This window comes from Parambassis ranga, chromosome 22 (assembly GCF_900634625.1).
Source record: "Parambassis ranga chromosome 22, fParRan2.1, whole genome shotgun sequence".
In the NCBI taxonomy this organism is placed as follows: Eukaryota; Metazoa; Chordata; class Actinopteri; family Ambassidae; genus Parambassis; species Parambassis ranga.
The window spans coordinates 15,704,131-15,719,669 of NC_041042.1; the positions used below are offsets into that span (position 1 = coordinate 15,704,131).

Below are 15,539 nucleotides of genomic sequence, written 5' to 3' on the forward strand. Positions count from 1 at the left end.
TCGTACTCAGCTGCTGACAATGCAGCACTGGAGGGCCGTGTGCACAAGATGAAGCATCAGAGGCCGCCGGGTTTCTGCAGCAGGGCTGTTCTTCTGTCCTCTGCCTCTGACAGTATAAAATAAAAGCTTCTGCTTCCTGAATCCCCTTCAACACAGCCGCCCGGCGAGCCCTTCAAGGTCAACAGGTATGTGTGTTTTTTTAGCGTTTAATTACGCACTGTCACCTTAATCACACTGACCCCGACTTCACAGCACAGAGGAGGAAAAAATGTGTCTACTCACAAGCAGACATACAAGCCAAGAGCAGGTTTTAAAGGCCTCCGGCTGCACTAATCCCACAATCTCTCAGATTAAAAAAAAAAAAAAAAAAGGAGACACACGTGGGGTTATGCCCACAGATGTAGCTGTTGCCATAGTGATAAGAATCAGGACGGAGCAGCAGGAGGTGAATGGGTGAGCAGGGAGAGAGTGCGTGGGAATCTGAGGCAGCTGGAACCAAACACTTCATCAGTTTAACACAGGAGAAATAAAAACCACCTCCAGCACATCAGGAAGCAGACGGGGCTGAGCGTTTGTCTGATACCTGCTAACTGCCAGGATAAAAGCCAGAAATGCAGCATTAGAGCAGCAGAGGAGTTGACAGGCTTATGGCTGACTGAGCCGCACCGTTCTGAGCAGATAATCACAGGGAGGTGATGCAAGGTCGGAGGATGAGACCGCAGATCTGTAGCTGCCTGTGATGTGACTGAAAGGATGGAGTTAAAATGCAGGTAAAACCTGATTCATCCTCATTAAAACTGCACATCTAGCAAAGCCTAGACATGAAAATTCAGACAGTTTAGGTGTTAGAGCAATTTTTTACTTTGTTTTTATGCTAAGCTAAGCTAATCGGCTACCTGAGTGACATTATATTAATCCAAAAAAACATTTGTATACTCTCATTTTTATTGGCAGCTTCCTGATTATTGTGTAATTGGGATTTATATGACCACAACATACCAGCTTTCTCTTACATAACACTAGTTTTTTATTCAATGAGCACCTTTAAACCTTAGAATGATCTTATAATAACACATTTCAGCTGGTGTCATCTTTGGTTCATGTTTAGCTTTGGGTCAGATTTAACAGAGAAAAATGGGACTTTCCTGGTCACAGTTATCTTGAGGTTGTCATAAAGACGATTCAAAGTGCTGTTCAAAGATATTCTAAAGAATATGTATTGATTAAATCAATTTAAATGTGTATTTTTAGATTTCTTTCTGATCTATAGTACTTGAGTTTGTAACAGAAATTTTGCAGAATTGCTCGTTTTGCCGCTGATGCTCACATTCATCACATTCGTCTTATTTCCAGATCCTGCTGATGAGCTGCTGACGTGCCCCTACAGAACTCTTCCTCCCACACTGAGCTCTTCATCGACGTGTAAACCATGCAGTCTCTCCTCTGATGGAAATGCATTCATATCACTTGTTTCTATTCCTTTTTCTAACTCTTACAGTGCCATGTATTGTGCTGCAGTGACTCAGAATGAACCTACGGCCTTTTACCTGCATCAAAGAGACGACATGTACAAGGTTCAAACACAGCTTTATTAGCATCAAGGCATGTTGTTCAGTCCATGTTGTGTTCCTCCTCCCTCTCTTCCTGATGTCTTTCTGTGTTAAGTTATTCAGCAATTGTACATTATCATGAAATGCTTGCTTTGGTGAATGACATTGAGTTGCATCATCCAGAAAAGGTCTACTGATGTAGCAATAACGAAATGGTTAAAGGTTGACATCGGACACATCTGTGAGTTCATTTGTTCAAACCCTCCGTAAAGTGAAGGACACAATCTGTGCTTACAATCAAAACCAGGAAAATAAAAACAAACGTTTTTCAAGACGCAGTCGTTTTTGTAGATCTATTGTTGTTGTTGTTATATGGAGCCCTCCAAACTGGGGGGCGAGGCCAGGCAAATGATTGACAGTTACACCGCGCCATCCACAGTTAATCGAGCCCCTCTGCGCTGCACAAAAATACACACTGAGCTCGGCGCTCTGTTGTGCCTAAAACGCATCAGTTGCATTAACCAGATCGAGCCGGACAGAATAGCAGAGAGAATCCAAAACACAAGAGTCTCCGGCTTGTGAACAAAAATACAATTCAAGCTAATGGGGGAGTTTGGGAGCCACTGCCCTGAAAGGACATGTGCATTTTTTTATGCCATGCTCACGAGAAACTATCATGTGCACAAGTATTTATTATGAACTTTTTCCTGGGTAAGTTTCTCCTGCACACATGATAGATTCTTGTGACCAGGACATCAAAGAAAGTTGCAGTCGCTCCCGAACATTTTCTGTTCTGCTGTGTGGCCCCACTTTTGCAGACAAGAATATTGTCATACTCCCCCCCCAACCCACATATTGACTAGAGTGGTAGCGATCAACATCAGGTGGCACTGTTGGGTCATTCATTGGCCGTGCCCCCCCTCCATACATCAGGATAACACTGTAAATTCTGTCTGAACATCACAGTTTTATCATCTATTCTTCTCTCAGGAACCACAAGGAAACACCTGCTGTTACAAACTCAGTCCTGATACAGCACTTACTTCACTACATAGACTTCTGCATACATTCATCTACAACGTTTTAACGGTGGGTTTGGGATCAGGATCTCTAGGTGTCACATGATTCACTGTGTGCAGACTGGAGGTAAATCTAAAAGTAACCGCACCTCCTCTTTGACCTCGCTGCCTCAGCCTTCGGTTTTGTGCATGGCGTCCTTCCGGGCGATGATCTTGTACACGCTCTCTCTGAAGGTGCTGTCAGAGGTCAGTCGCCAGGCCGTCTCCCTCAGCTCCTGCATGCTGCCGCCGTCAGCGCTGGGTACAGCAAAAGACTTGGAGTGTTTCACTGCAGGGAGAGAGGGAAGTACACTGACTCACAGCTGCAGTCATTTATCAAGGCCAACTTTTACAAGTTCTATGTTTTTAAATGTTACACGTTGCTTCTCTGAGCAACATATGCTGTAAACAACATCACAAATAACCCAAAAACAGGTGTGTGTGTGTGTGTGTGTGTTGAGTTTTATGGTTTGCGCGGACATTTGACCTGATTTTTCACCTGGGCTATCCGGACGTTAACAGTCATATCCGGACTATGCCAAAGTCTGGATAATTCGGAGAGTGAATTAGCATTCGGTAGTGTCTAAATAGCATGTATTCTCATTTTCTTTAAATGTCCATTTAAACACACAACCTGATTTTTCAGTGTATTCCAGTGTATAAACGAGCGCCATCTGGATTTTGAAGGTGTACAGCACCTTTATACACATTTCTGATACGCTCCGTGTGAAAATAGCGCGAAGCCTTCTGATTGGCTGATTTGAAAAATGGGCGGTCTGGGGGCGTGGCTTCGGGCGGGACTCGGAGCACAGTTTACACATGCGCAGTTTAACAGTTAAATCCAACATGGCGAAGATACACAGACAGGTAAGCAGAAGTGTATATTTAATAGCGTTTTACTTGTGCACGTGTTTTTTCTTGTTATTTGTATCACAGGACTTTAGCATGATGCAACTAGTTAGCGAGTCATTGTTTCACGGAGTAAATGTCAGCATTAAACGGCAACTTAGCAACTGCTAGTAGAGCTAGCTGCAGGCTCCGTTCATACTGGAGGTTCGTTTTTTTCCACGCAGTAAAGTCGGCTATAAGTAAGGTGTCGTGAGTGAGGCCACAGTTGTGTGCTTTGGTTGCACATGGGAGCTCAGCTACGTTTAGGAGCGGCTGGCTAAACAACGTTTGTCAAGTCCGTGAGGGCTCAGTGGAGGACATTTAAACTCAGCCAGTGCGTCATGCTTGGCAGAGAGGAGGGCCGATAAAGCAGCTGATTGATAATCCAGGCTTTCATTGCACATGTTTATGTCCACCTGTGGCTACTACAGGGGTACTATAATTAAAGTGGTAAATAGCACTGCCTTACAGTGTAGTTTAATTTAACATTAAAATACCCATCAGCAAAACAATCATCACTGTGGAGTCAGGCACATATATTTTAAGTTTAGGTCTGGCTGAGATTTTGGCTGAGACAAAATAATGTAATGTCACATCACTGCAGTCAAAACATCTAAATTCCTAGCACTTGTTAATGCCATAATTTAAATGTATAAACTAATTTATAGTTCATAAATTCTTTAGTAGCATTTAAATATATGAAAGCTGCAATTATGAGCACAGCATCCTGCTTCTGTTTGTGTTTTTAGTAGATTACTCTTCTTATACTGAGATTACTGTGTGTTGCTCATGCGTCCTGCAATGAACACAATCCTGAGTATTTTGTTTTGCAGGCTTTTGACACATATCAGACAGTATGCAAAGACGAAGACGGCTCAATCCAAAGCAGGATGCACAGTTTTGTGTTAGTGCTGGAGGGGACAAAGCAGGATTTGACATCAAACTCATCAATGCTTTTAAAGGTAAGTTGAATCCCCTGATTTAATTATGATTATATACATCACCTTACTTTTTGTCATCTATTTGTTTTGTGTATTGATTAGGTCGTGGCATCTTCACCACTGCTCCGTTTGGAAAAAGGAGACTTTCTATTGGAATTTCGAGGTGAATGTGAAAGAAGACAGAGACTTTACCATGACATGCTGAAGGTGTTCATGTTTGAGTTCCATTTTGATGGAAAACTCTGGTGGTGTGTATTATCTTTCGATTTGTCCTTGTAGCTTTAGTTTGAACGTGCTTGTTCACAACATTCATGTATGTTAGACATTAATGTGTTAAAATTAGGGGTGGAACGGTTCACTAAATCCACGGCTCGGTTCGTATCACGGTTTTCGGTTCGGTTTTCAATGTTAAGGTTTTTTCTACTTTTAACACTCTGGAAATACCAGATGAGCACAAAATATATATCCTAATTATCCAACATTTACGATATTTAAGAATCAGTTCAGTGTTTCCCCATCATTGTATCAGGTCAATTTCATGTCTATATAGCACCAGATCCTAACAGAAGATAACCTTTCCTATAGAACAGGTCTACACCTTGTTCTTTTATTAAACAAAGTAAACGGCTCATGTTATTGATCTTATTTGCACGGCAGCATGTCATTTCTGTCTGCGCACAGAGGCCCGCTGTGCGTACACACACAGACAGACACACACACACCGTCGGACAGAGAACGTGTGTTGCTTTGTTCACCGTTGCTCATTACATGCTAGTTGGATAGACTGAACTCTATGACTACGCTAGGTTAAGCTAAAGTTACTGATGTCCGTGTTTTTATTTTATTTTTGCCATTGAAATATGCTATTTACATCCCGCTCTGTGAGCATTGACAGGACCTTCGGCAGCTTTGCGCACGATTTAACACAGAGTGCTGTGGGTCTCTGCTCCGCCTGCTGTGTGAAGCTACAGAGAGACTGACCGGCTGTGAGTGCGTTAATGTGGGGGAGGAGATCACGGTCGCTGCTTGTCGAGGGCAGTAGCCTGACTACAGAATGATTTCACGTCAGTCTCCAAAAGTTACTAGTTGCTTTTGATTAAAAAAAAAAAAAAAATTTTGTAAAGCCGCCAAATGTAGCAAGAGATACGCTAAGTTGCCAACACTCGTCTCCATGCTGTGGTAAAAACGCCTCAATGTATTACTTGATGCGCATGTCCAGAACCAAACGGAACACGCTCCCCGAACAAAAACACGTGTACCAAATGGTTCAGATTTTTTTTCCTGAACCGTCCCACTCCTAGTTAAAATACATACTACATACACTGTGAAAGAGACTGACTATGTTGTCATTTGTCTGATGATTGTTGTTAAAATCTTCAGGAATCTGCAGAAAGTTCGATAGAGGAGCAGCATGCTGTGTCATCATCCTCATCAGAGCCTTCTACAAGTGCTTGCAAGGTGCCAAACAAGACGGTGGCAAAAAAGGCTGGGGCTACATCAGCTGGTCCTCTCAGAAGCTTTGATAAGGTAAGAAAAATACTGTGCTACCACAGGTATATTGCAAACCTGAAGTGTTTAATTACATATAGTGAGGGGGCAGCGGTGGTTAGCACTGTAACCCTCACAGCAAGCTCTTTGTTACTGATGCTACCACAAGCATGCAGAATTTTAAGTTGGGAAATTCTTCTTCCACAACTATGGAATTTGAATCATCAAAGATAGATAGTTCTATACCTTATGAAATCAGTCAGTGAGGTTTAAAGCAAAGTTTTCATTGAGGAGTAGGATTGTTCTATTTATTCAAACCTCAAACATCCTCTTGGATGGTACATTACCAGTGTGTGTGTAAATACTATTCACTGTTGGCAGAGGACTATTCTTACAGTGATTATGAGATCACAATTCCCCACCTGCAACTAAAGATTTTGAAAGATGTATAACCTCATCAAACATTGACTGTTCATTAATGTCCTGCATTCTCTACCTTACATAAACACCCATTGTGGTTCAAAATAAAGTTTTCTTTGTGAGAAGTAGGATTGTTAACAGTTACTCAGACCCAGGGTTCCTACGCAGTATGGAAAAGTATGGAATTTGATTTTAGTGTTTTCCAGGTCTGGAAAAGTATGGAAAAGGGAAATTAGGGTATGGAAAAATATTTGCATTTCCAGACTTTTGCCGCTACATTATATAATGCAGCTCAACTTTCAGAAATATATAGACCGATGGAGTTTGTTAAGTTTTGCCAAGGAAATATGCTGCAATGCCTGCAGAGGGAGAGAAACGCTGTGTTCTGTGTTCTGAAACTTTTAATTGTGACGTAAAGCAACGAGAGGAGCTAGTGGAAATGAACGTTATGCAAATGAGGAGCGTCATTCACATGCCACAGTCAAACTTTTTTGATTAGCTCCTTTGAGCGTTTTGTAACGGGGTCGTTGTTGTTGCTGACATGTTAAACAATTTTTCAGTTTGATTTGTAATCATAGATGATAGTCTATATAGAGTCACGATCCAATTTAACTTTGTTGGTACGAAAATGATTATTAGTTTACGGTAAGCTATATAATTATAGTTTAGTTTGTCTGTGCCAGCAGACGTTTGTGTCGTGTGTGTGTGTCCATGTCTGAGCATATTGAGGTGAACTCCGCTGTGCTGGCGAACTCCACAGAGACCAGAGAAATGTAAAATCAGAGACCGTAGAGACGGGGTTCGCAAACACTGCTCTAGGTGATGTTAAATTGATGTTAGGTACAACTTAACAAAGAAAATGCTGGGAGGAAGCTATTGTTTACTTAAAGTTACAGTAGATGGTATTATTTGGCTGATGATAAGGTGTTTGCCATCTGCAGTGGACATGAGGAGATTCCAGAATCAGAAACTAAGCTTTACCTAAAATAGGTGTTTAACAACCTATTAAAATCCACCAGAATGCAGAAAATGGCATTTTGCCCTCAGTAGAGCAGAGAAAGTGACGTTGCCCTGCTGGCGTGTAAAATCAGCGTAACATAGGGTTCCATTCTCCACCAAGTTCCATGCAGTTCAGAAAAATATTCCTGTTCATTTTTACCCCACGGTAGATCAACATAGTATGGATGCACATTAATTCCAGTGAGTTAATGTCACCCGACAATGGGTAAATGTAAGCTTAGTTAGTAAGCCTGTGTGTGCACTTGCACAACATATGTGCTTCACATCTTTACACATCTGTGTTTTAGTGTCTTAAAAGCAACTTTTTTGTGTGAGGATGTGTTTGTCAAGGTGGGATCATGTATTTTGAGCAATGTATATAGTGATGACAAAAGACGGGGCACTGATACAAGTTTTAGGCCCAGCTAAACATGATATGCATTTTAGTGCTATGCCACAATATGAGCATGTGTCTCCAAAATCTTAGAATTTGAGTATGGAAAAAGTCTGGAATTTTAAATTTGAAAATGGGTAGGAACCCTGCAGACCTGTAAAATCCCCATTTTTACATTCTTAGTAGACGCAAATTCATGATTAGTTTCCTGTTTGTTACAGATTATGGCCAACCAGAGTTTGACAAGTCCGGTCCTTGGTCCACTCAGCCAGCTAAATGAAATATAGGCCTTCATTACATTGTGTGGGGCAAAGTTTTAAGTCCACCAACAAACATGTGATATAGGCATTGTGTGTGTGTGTTGTCACCTGGATGTGATGTGGTTTGTATGGACATTGTTTTGTAAGCACCCTCTCAGAAAGTGATCTTCAAATTGTACCTTAGTATATTGTCTGAATGTGTGTGTGTGTGTGTAGTCACCTGAATGTGAAATGGTTTATACGGACAGTGATTTGTAAGGACTCTCAAAGTGATCTTTAAAGTGTAGTTTAGTATATGATCTGAGTGTGTATGTGTACAGTCACCTGAACACAATATGGTGTATATGGACAGTGTTTTGTAAACCCCCCACATATGTCTTAGTAGAAGCATGCAGGTTCAACCTCTAAAATTCCTCCATGATGCATTTGTTACAGGAGATGGCCGAGAGCAACCAGGCTGAGATGGATGAAGGCAGGAACTTGACAAGTCCACAGCTTGGTTCCACACAGCCGGAATAAAACGGTACATAAAATTTAGCCCTTCCTTCTTTGTGTGTGGCAAAGCTTAAGACCACCAACACGTGACATAGGCATTGTGTGTGTGTGTGTGTGTATGTAGTCACCTGAAAGTGAAATGTGTTTTGTAAGTACTCTCTCCTGAAAGGATGTGAAGGTGTGTGTGAATTAATCAGTAAACCACCAATCCTCAAGGTGCGGTTGATAGTGTCATCTGTTCTTGGACAAGTGGAATTTTATCTGGTTTAGTATAATGTGCTGTATATTTCTTAGTTACATCTGTTGGATTAAAAGCCCATCCGTAGTAAATATATGCACTACAAAACAAGATTTTACTCTGTCTAAAAAAATGATAAAGGTTGGGAGAAAGTAAAGCAAGTATTTCTTTACACTAAGATTCTTCCTTTTTTGGTATTAACAAAACCTAACATGAGAAAATCAACATCAACGCAGATGTAGTTTTTAACCGTTTGCTCTTTTTTACTGTTTTAGGGAACCACTGAAAATGGCACAAAATGGTTCATCAGTTCTAATGAAATGGATCCAGTTGTCTGCAATAGAAAGGTACAGTATATGGTCTGCCATGTTAATATTAGGTTTTATATGGTTTTCTAGATATCAGTATGTGAATTTAAAATATCTTGTTCAATTGGTCATTATTAAATATTACCATACATTCTCACCAGTGTGTAATGATGAAAAATGTAAGGGGATGTACAACTGCTTTACAAAGAAACCATAATGATAAATTGTCCTTGGTACACAGCCTCAAACAGAATTCTGTTATTGCACCAAAAATATTTAGTCTTGCAATGAATTAGGTGTACACTACAACATTGGCTGTGGAAAATTGATTGCAGTGTGCATGTCATATCAAGCAGAATAGAGACAGGACCTTTGAGGTACTATGCTAAAGGTTTTGCCAAATCTGTCTTTTAATTCTTCTTATTGGCTCTATTAAAAAATGAGAGATGGGGACATTTTAGACATAACAGTTTTACAAGATGAAACAGGACTAGACTTCTGTTTTTTTTACAAGATGCTTGTCCAGATAATGAAGCAAGAAGAGCACCAAAGAAACCATGGTCCAAGGCTGAGGTCAACCTAAGCTAACTCCCATAGCTCTAGGACCATGGGAAAGGGTAGCCCATCTAAACCACCTTCAGGGTGTGAGTGTGTGTAAGTAACACACTGTGTGTAGGTGAGTGTGTTAAGTGTGTGTGTGTTACTTACACACACACAGTGAGCGTTACTTACACACTTAGTGTGCGTGTGAGTAACACGCAGTGAGCGTTACTTACACACTTAGTGTGCGTGTGAGTAACACAGTGAGCGTTACTTACACACTTAGTGTGTTACTTACACACACACTGTGAGTGTAAGTGTGAGTAACACACACACACTGTGTGAGTGTAAGTGTGAGTAACACACAGTGTGTGTGTGTTACACAAACTCAGTGTGTTTTCAGTGTGATTCTGTTACTCACACACACAGTGTGTAAGTGTGCGTGTAGGTGAGTGTGTAAGTAACACACACACACTCACTGTGTGTTACTTACACGCACACTTACACACTGTGTGTGTAGGTGAGTGTGTTAAGCGTTAGTAACACACACAGTGAGCGTTACTTACACACACACTCAGTAACTCACACACTGTGTGTGTTACACACATGCTTAACACACTCACCTACACACAGTGTGTAAGTGTGCGTGTAACACTCACCTACACGCACACTTACACACTGTGTGTGTGAGTAACAGAATCACACTGAAAACGCACACTGTGTGTGTGTGAGAGACTTACACCAGTGTCGCCTGGAGGCTCTCCTCTGAATTCTGCAGCTTTTTATTCTGCGTGCAGCAGCTCTGTGAAGATACACAGCGTTCTTCATTATGGCCGGTAGCTTCGCCTCGATCTCTGCTGCACAGATACACTCCTCAAAGAACTCTGGGGAAAAAAAGAGGAAAAAAAACAAGTCACACACTCGTATATGGATGCTTTTTATGTAAAATCTCAGGACAGATGCTATAAGGAGATACTTGTCAAACTGCTGTTATGAAGGACTAGAACGGCAGAGATAGTGGTGCATTCAAGTCCTGTAGGAAAGACAAAAGCGATGGCAGCTGAGTCTGTGCCACTGTTTCTGACTTATTTCTAGGTAATGTTGCTAAAAAGCTAGCTATACATTTAGCAATGGATCAACTGACATAAACACCAATTAATTATAAAAGGTAATCTTTTAACATAATCTTCTGTTATTAACATTTTGTTCTGTCTTGATTACTTAAAGGGGTAATACTTAGCAGAATAATTCTGATTAATTTGACTAGAACTATAAACACTGGATCAGTTTACACTCATCCTAATCTCAAATGGGTTTACAGCAGATCATCACTCACTCTTCAGGTGGGTGACGTCGCCCCTCATCTGCTCGTCTCTCTCTTTGGTTCGTTCCAGTGTGTTCAGGCCTCTCTCCAGGTCCTGCAGCACCTCCTCGGCGTCCTTCAACTTTTTCTCCAGCTCCACCCGAGACTCCATCTCCGCCTGAAAACACACAGGAATGTTTTTTTTAATCAGACGCAGAGTTCAGCTGAGGCCTGAGGAAAAACAGGGGAAAAAGTAACTTCATACAAAGAGACTTAACCCAAACACGGGTTCAATCCAAACACCTGATTGGTTGGTTTTTCCTTAATTCAAACCTGAGGGGGAACTATGATTAAAAACCTGCACATAGACATATGTTTCCTTCTTTTGTAGTTTCACTGGGCTGTGAGGAAAAACTACATTTAAAATCAGCTGTGACCTTTCTGTTGGCCATCTTCCTGCAGGCTGAGAGCAGCTGAGTCACGCTCTGTTACCTTGAGCTCGGCCTCGGTCTGCTGTTTGTCCGCAGTGAGCTGAGAGAGCGACTGCTGCAGCGTGCAGGCCTGAGACGAGTAGTACTCCCTCTCGTGCTGCAGGTCTTTGGCCCGCTGCTCGTTCTCCCGGAGCCTGAAAGAAGGATGATCGAATGTCAGGCCTTTCTAATCATGCAGAATAAAGGTGGATTCTCAGACGACTGTGCTGGAAGTTTCTGACTGTTTTCTATCACACACACACCTGTAAGGTTATTTCAAAGATACAACAGTCGCCGCTCAACTTTAGGAAACAATTAGCTCAATGATTAAATTTAAAAGTCACATCACATAAGGCTGCAATCCTAAAAATATTTCCCCAGTAATTAATTATTTAATGTCTGATTTTGACTGAGAACAACAAGCAGACAGTTGCTGTCGGTTGGTATGTTACAGCATTAGTGCTGCACAGTCAATAACAACTGCCTGTAAAATCCCACTTATTGCTGCGGATCAATCAGCTGGTTGTTTGGGGATCAATACACATTTCCACTAGTAGTTACATCCTCTGCACCATTAGTACTGTAATGCATTTTGTGCACTGACATACAGTACGATCATGTTTGGGATCTCACTCACTTCTCCTCGGCCAGCTCCTTCTCCCTCAGCAGGAGCCTCATTTGCTCCTCGATGTGTTTAAGGTCCTGCACCAGGTCCATGTCTCCGAGCTCTCCGCCGTCCTCAGACTCCCTGCAGGCGGGCTCCGAACCCTCCTCTTCCTCATCCTCTTCCTTCGCCTCAGTCTTCTCCTTCACACCCAGCAGCTCCAGCGTTCGCTGTTTCTCCTGAGAGAGCTCCTGATGGAGACATTCAAACCTCATTATTAATATTAATCTAAAAACATTCAGTATGTATGCAGAATTATTTCTGTATGTACTGATATCTTAAATGATTACTGAAACATAGCTGAAAACTATAAATGTAACAGAAAGCTGGTGTGTTAGCTACAGATAAAAACTACAGTATAGAAGTGTTTTTAGATTAATGTCACCCAGGGAGCTGATTAGCCTAGCTTAGCATAAAAACTGTCATGTACATCAAAGGATTCCTGAGAATGGATTCTATAAAACACCGTCAAGCTAATCTGAAGTCATTGATGTCAGATATAATGACGTTAACAGGCTGAGAGCAGCTAATTGAACCTCAAGGGTCTGTTAGATAATGAATTACATCAGCAGCTGTAAGATTACATGATCTGAGTCTTTTCCAGTCATCACTGGTGTGTGATGCAGAGATTTTACCTCGATGGATTTCTGCAGTGTTGTCGTTAAGCTGCTCAGCTCCTCTTTTTCTCGCTCCACACTCTTCAGTGACTGAGCTGTGCCGTCCAGATCTCTGCCATCAGCACACAGACACATTAAATCACCGGTTTCTACATGAATGCTGGTTACATGTGAACAGAAGGTTTCTCTTACAGTTTGATCTGCTCCTGCTCTGCCTTAAGCTCCAACACCACCTCCTCGTACTTCATCTTCTCCTCCTCCAGAATCTGGTTCAGACGCTCCAGCTCCTGCACAGATGCATTAAAAAAAACACACACATAAATCTCAGCACACTGTTTGTTGTAATCACAAAACATCCCTAAAATAAGAGCAAAGATCTGACCTCTCTCTGTGCTCTCTGGTGACTCAGCTCCTCGGTCTCTTCCATCAGTTTATCTAGAGGAGAAATAAACTCTTCAGACCGGACTCTCTTTGTTAAACCTTTAAAGAAGACCTTTCAGAGGTTTACCCAGGTATTCTTGCTTCTCTTTGGCCAGCTGCAGCCCCTGAGCCTCCAGACTCTCGATCATGGCCTCTCCGAGCTGGGCGTTCTTCCATGTGCTGCCAGTCCAACGCAGCCATTTCACAAAATCAAGGGATTATTTCTACAATTAAAACTAGAAAGCTGAAGACCGAGTGAACGTTCTACAAACAAAATCTTTAATCCGAGCACAGAATGGTTAGAAGAAACCTGTGAACACTCACACTTTGCCTGACTCCTGCAGCATCTCCATCCACTGGTCCCGCTCCTCCTCGGACTCTGAAGCCAGGACTATGGTACCCTGAGGGGGACGGACATACAGAGTTTTACATCACCACTGCATCAATAATGGTTTCATGTAAAATATCGAGTATGTTTCCATCTTTGTGCTGCTGATGGATTGTGCATGGCTCCACAGTCCAGTATGTGTCCCTGTTATTACAGTACGAGGCCAGATTTATGTGGTCGCATGTTCTTGGACTCATAGCTAGCCTGCTGTTTGAGTGTGTTTTTACTAGTTAATAGGAGTGTTCTCTGAAACCTCTCTACGCCTGTTAATTGTGGATGTGATCGTGAGACCTTATGCTCTTACAGAGAAATCTTCCAGGTTGACCACGATGGCAAAGGGCATCCCCATGTCCTCGTTGGCTGACACCACGCATCCTCCCAGAGGGATGACTCCCTGACACACACAAACATACCAGACTTAGTCACAAAAATGTGGGCGTTTAAACAATCATTTCTGCCCTCTGCTTGGTGCAGAGTCATCAGGTGCTGCTCACCTTGGGGTGGATGTTGAAGTACCTGTTGGTCTCAAAGTTTCTCTTCTCGCTCTCTGCATAGTAGAGCAAGAAGCTATCTTTGATGATGAAGAATCTTTGTACCGAGGAAGACAATGAAAGCAGCAGTGAGTCAGGAACTCGACACAAAAACTGATCAACAGGTAACCTGATTGATTTGTAGATACTTTTTCCTAAGTTTATCCTGACATCTGCTCTTTAATGTGTGCATTATTATTTATATTTATTTACATTTACTTCCTGCACACTACTGCTGTAGCACTTAAAGGGTCGGATTTCTATAAACATAAGAGAGTACATTATCCCTGATGCTCTGCTCAGGATAGTTTAGTGATTCTTTATGGTACGGTAAGTATATTTCTCATCCCGAGGTCCTGAAATCTCCTTCTGTATTCTGACTTTAGTGATGAATTTCCATCACACTGTTCAGTAGATTTGTATCAACAAACGGCCTCTTTCTGTTTATTAAGCTGCAAAAACCATGAAACCATCCAGCTCAGAGTTTCTAGCTTTTGGCACAGATGAGCGTGTTACGACCTTTATGACACAAGCAAATGGGAAAGGTTACAAAAAGGAGCGTGCTGCTGCAAATGGACTCCCTGGATCTGCTGGGTATTGTCGTTTTAGCTGTTATGTAAACTAAGAGCATTATCATGACATAAGGTACCAATCCAGGCATTTTAGGCAAATATACACTCCTGTCAGGATATAATACAACATGTGTGGATAAGCACTGTATATCCTGTTGTTATGTAAAGCAATCCCCTAATACACAACAACAGTGTGGCTGACAAAATCCAACATTATCCTTCTCTGCAGGAACATTTTAAGGTAAAGATATTTTTAGTCACAGTGAGTGACGTTTAAAAAATATAAAAATGTACAACTTTTCAGATTAATTTATGACAAGACAGAACTGTCACATTTGTAAAAGTATATATTTATATGTTTAAAAAACTTTAGAAAGTGCTGTTTATTAACACTCATTCATTATATTATTATATTTTTTTAAGCAGGACAAAGTCTGAATTGTACCCTCAGGAACAGATTTGAACACATAAACCTGTAAATGTAGATATAAGGTAAAAAAAACAGCCTTAGATGGAGGTCACACCTCAGCCTCACCTGCGGGACCACTTGGCTGAAGGCCGTCCGAACGGCCTCTTCCACAGCACGCCGTGCAGCTGCACTTTGGTGCTGATGTCCAACGCTTCACAGTCTGACTGCTCCATGGAAGACCAGGGCGAGAACAGAGAGTTTCTGGATGAAGAAGAGAACATCCTCTCTGGCTTCCCTCACCCTGGGAGGTGGAGGGACAAAAAAAATACTGTCAATAAAATAGAATAAAAAAAGTCTGTCAATAACAATTAGCCCAGCAGCTCCAACACACACACACACACGGAGTGGGAGCTTTAACACAAAGCAGAAAAAGTGACAAACAAATCCCAATAACTCAGCAGGGTGGAATGATGCAGCTGCCAATACGCTCACCAGCTAAAGGCAGACTGACTGCATGGCTATGATGAAAACAGGATGACACACAGAGGGAGGGAGGGGGAGGAAGAGCAGGGATACTGGGAGGGAAG

General features: G+C 41.8%; 1 protein-coding gene across 1 annotated transcript; it reads right to left on the reverse strand.

Annotated features, from left to right (window-relative positions):
• Window positions 1-1,570: 1,570 nt before the first annotated feature.
• Window positions 1,571-15,425, reverse strand: plekhd1 (pleckstrin homology domain containing, family D (with coiled-coil domains) member 1). The gene is made up of 13 exons (XM_028396484.1): window positions 15,079-15,425; window positions 13,936-14,029; window positions 13,746-13,835; window positions 13,378-13,454; window positions 13,142-13,233; window positions 13,016-13,068; window positions 12,826-12,920; window positions 12,652-12,745; window positions 11,990-12,207; window positions 11,375-11,507; window positions 10,916-11,060; window positions 10,320-10,463; window positions 1,571-2,897 (listed from the first exon to the last, which is right to left on the reverse strand). Exons 1-13 carry the CDS (start codon window positions 15,231-15,233, stop codon window positions 2,740-2,742), a joined length of 1,548 nt encoding a protein of 515 aa, XP_028252285.1. The 5' UTR covers window positions 15,234-15,425; the 3' UTR covers window positions 1,571-2,739.
• Window positions 15,426-15,539: the final 114 nt, after the last annotated feature.

Excerpts from the sequence above, each read along its gene's own strand:
- plekhd1 (XM_028396484.1), bottom strand. The coding sequence starts at position 15,233 with ATGTTCTCTTCTTCATCCAGAAACTCTCTGTTCTCGCCCTGGTCTTCC. Across the intron at positions 13,234-13,377 it reads CTGCAGGAGTCAGGCAAAGT|CACATGGAAGAACGCCCAGC; the intron begins GTGAGTGTTCAC and ends TTGGACTGGCAG. Across the intron at positions 2,898-10,319 it reads AGCCTCCAGGCGACACTGGT|TGAAACACTCCAAGTCTTTT; the intron begins GTAAGTCTCTCA and ends CTCTCCCTGCAG.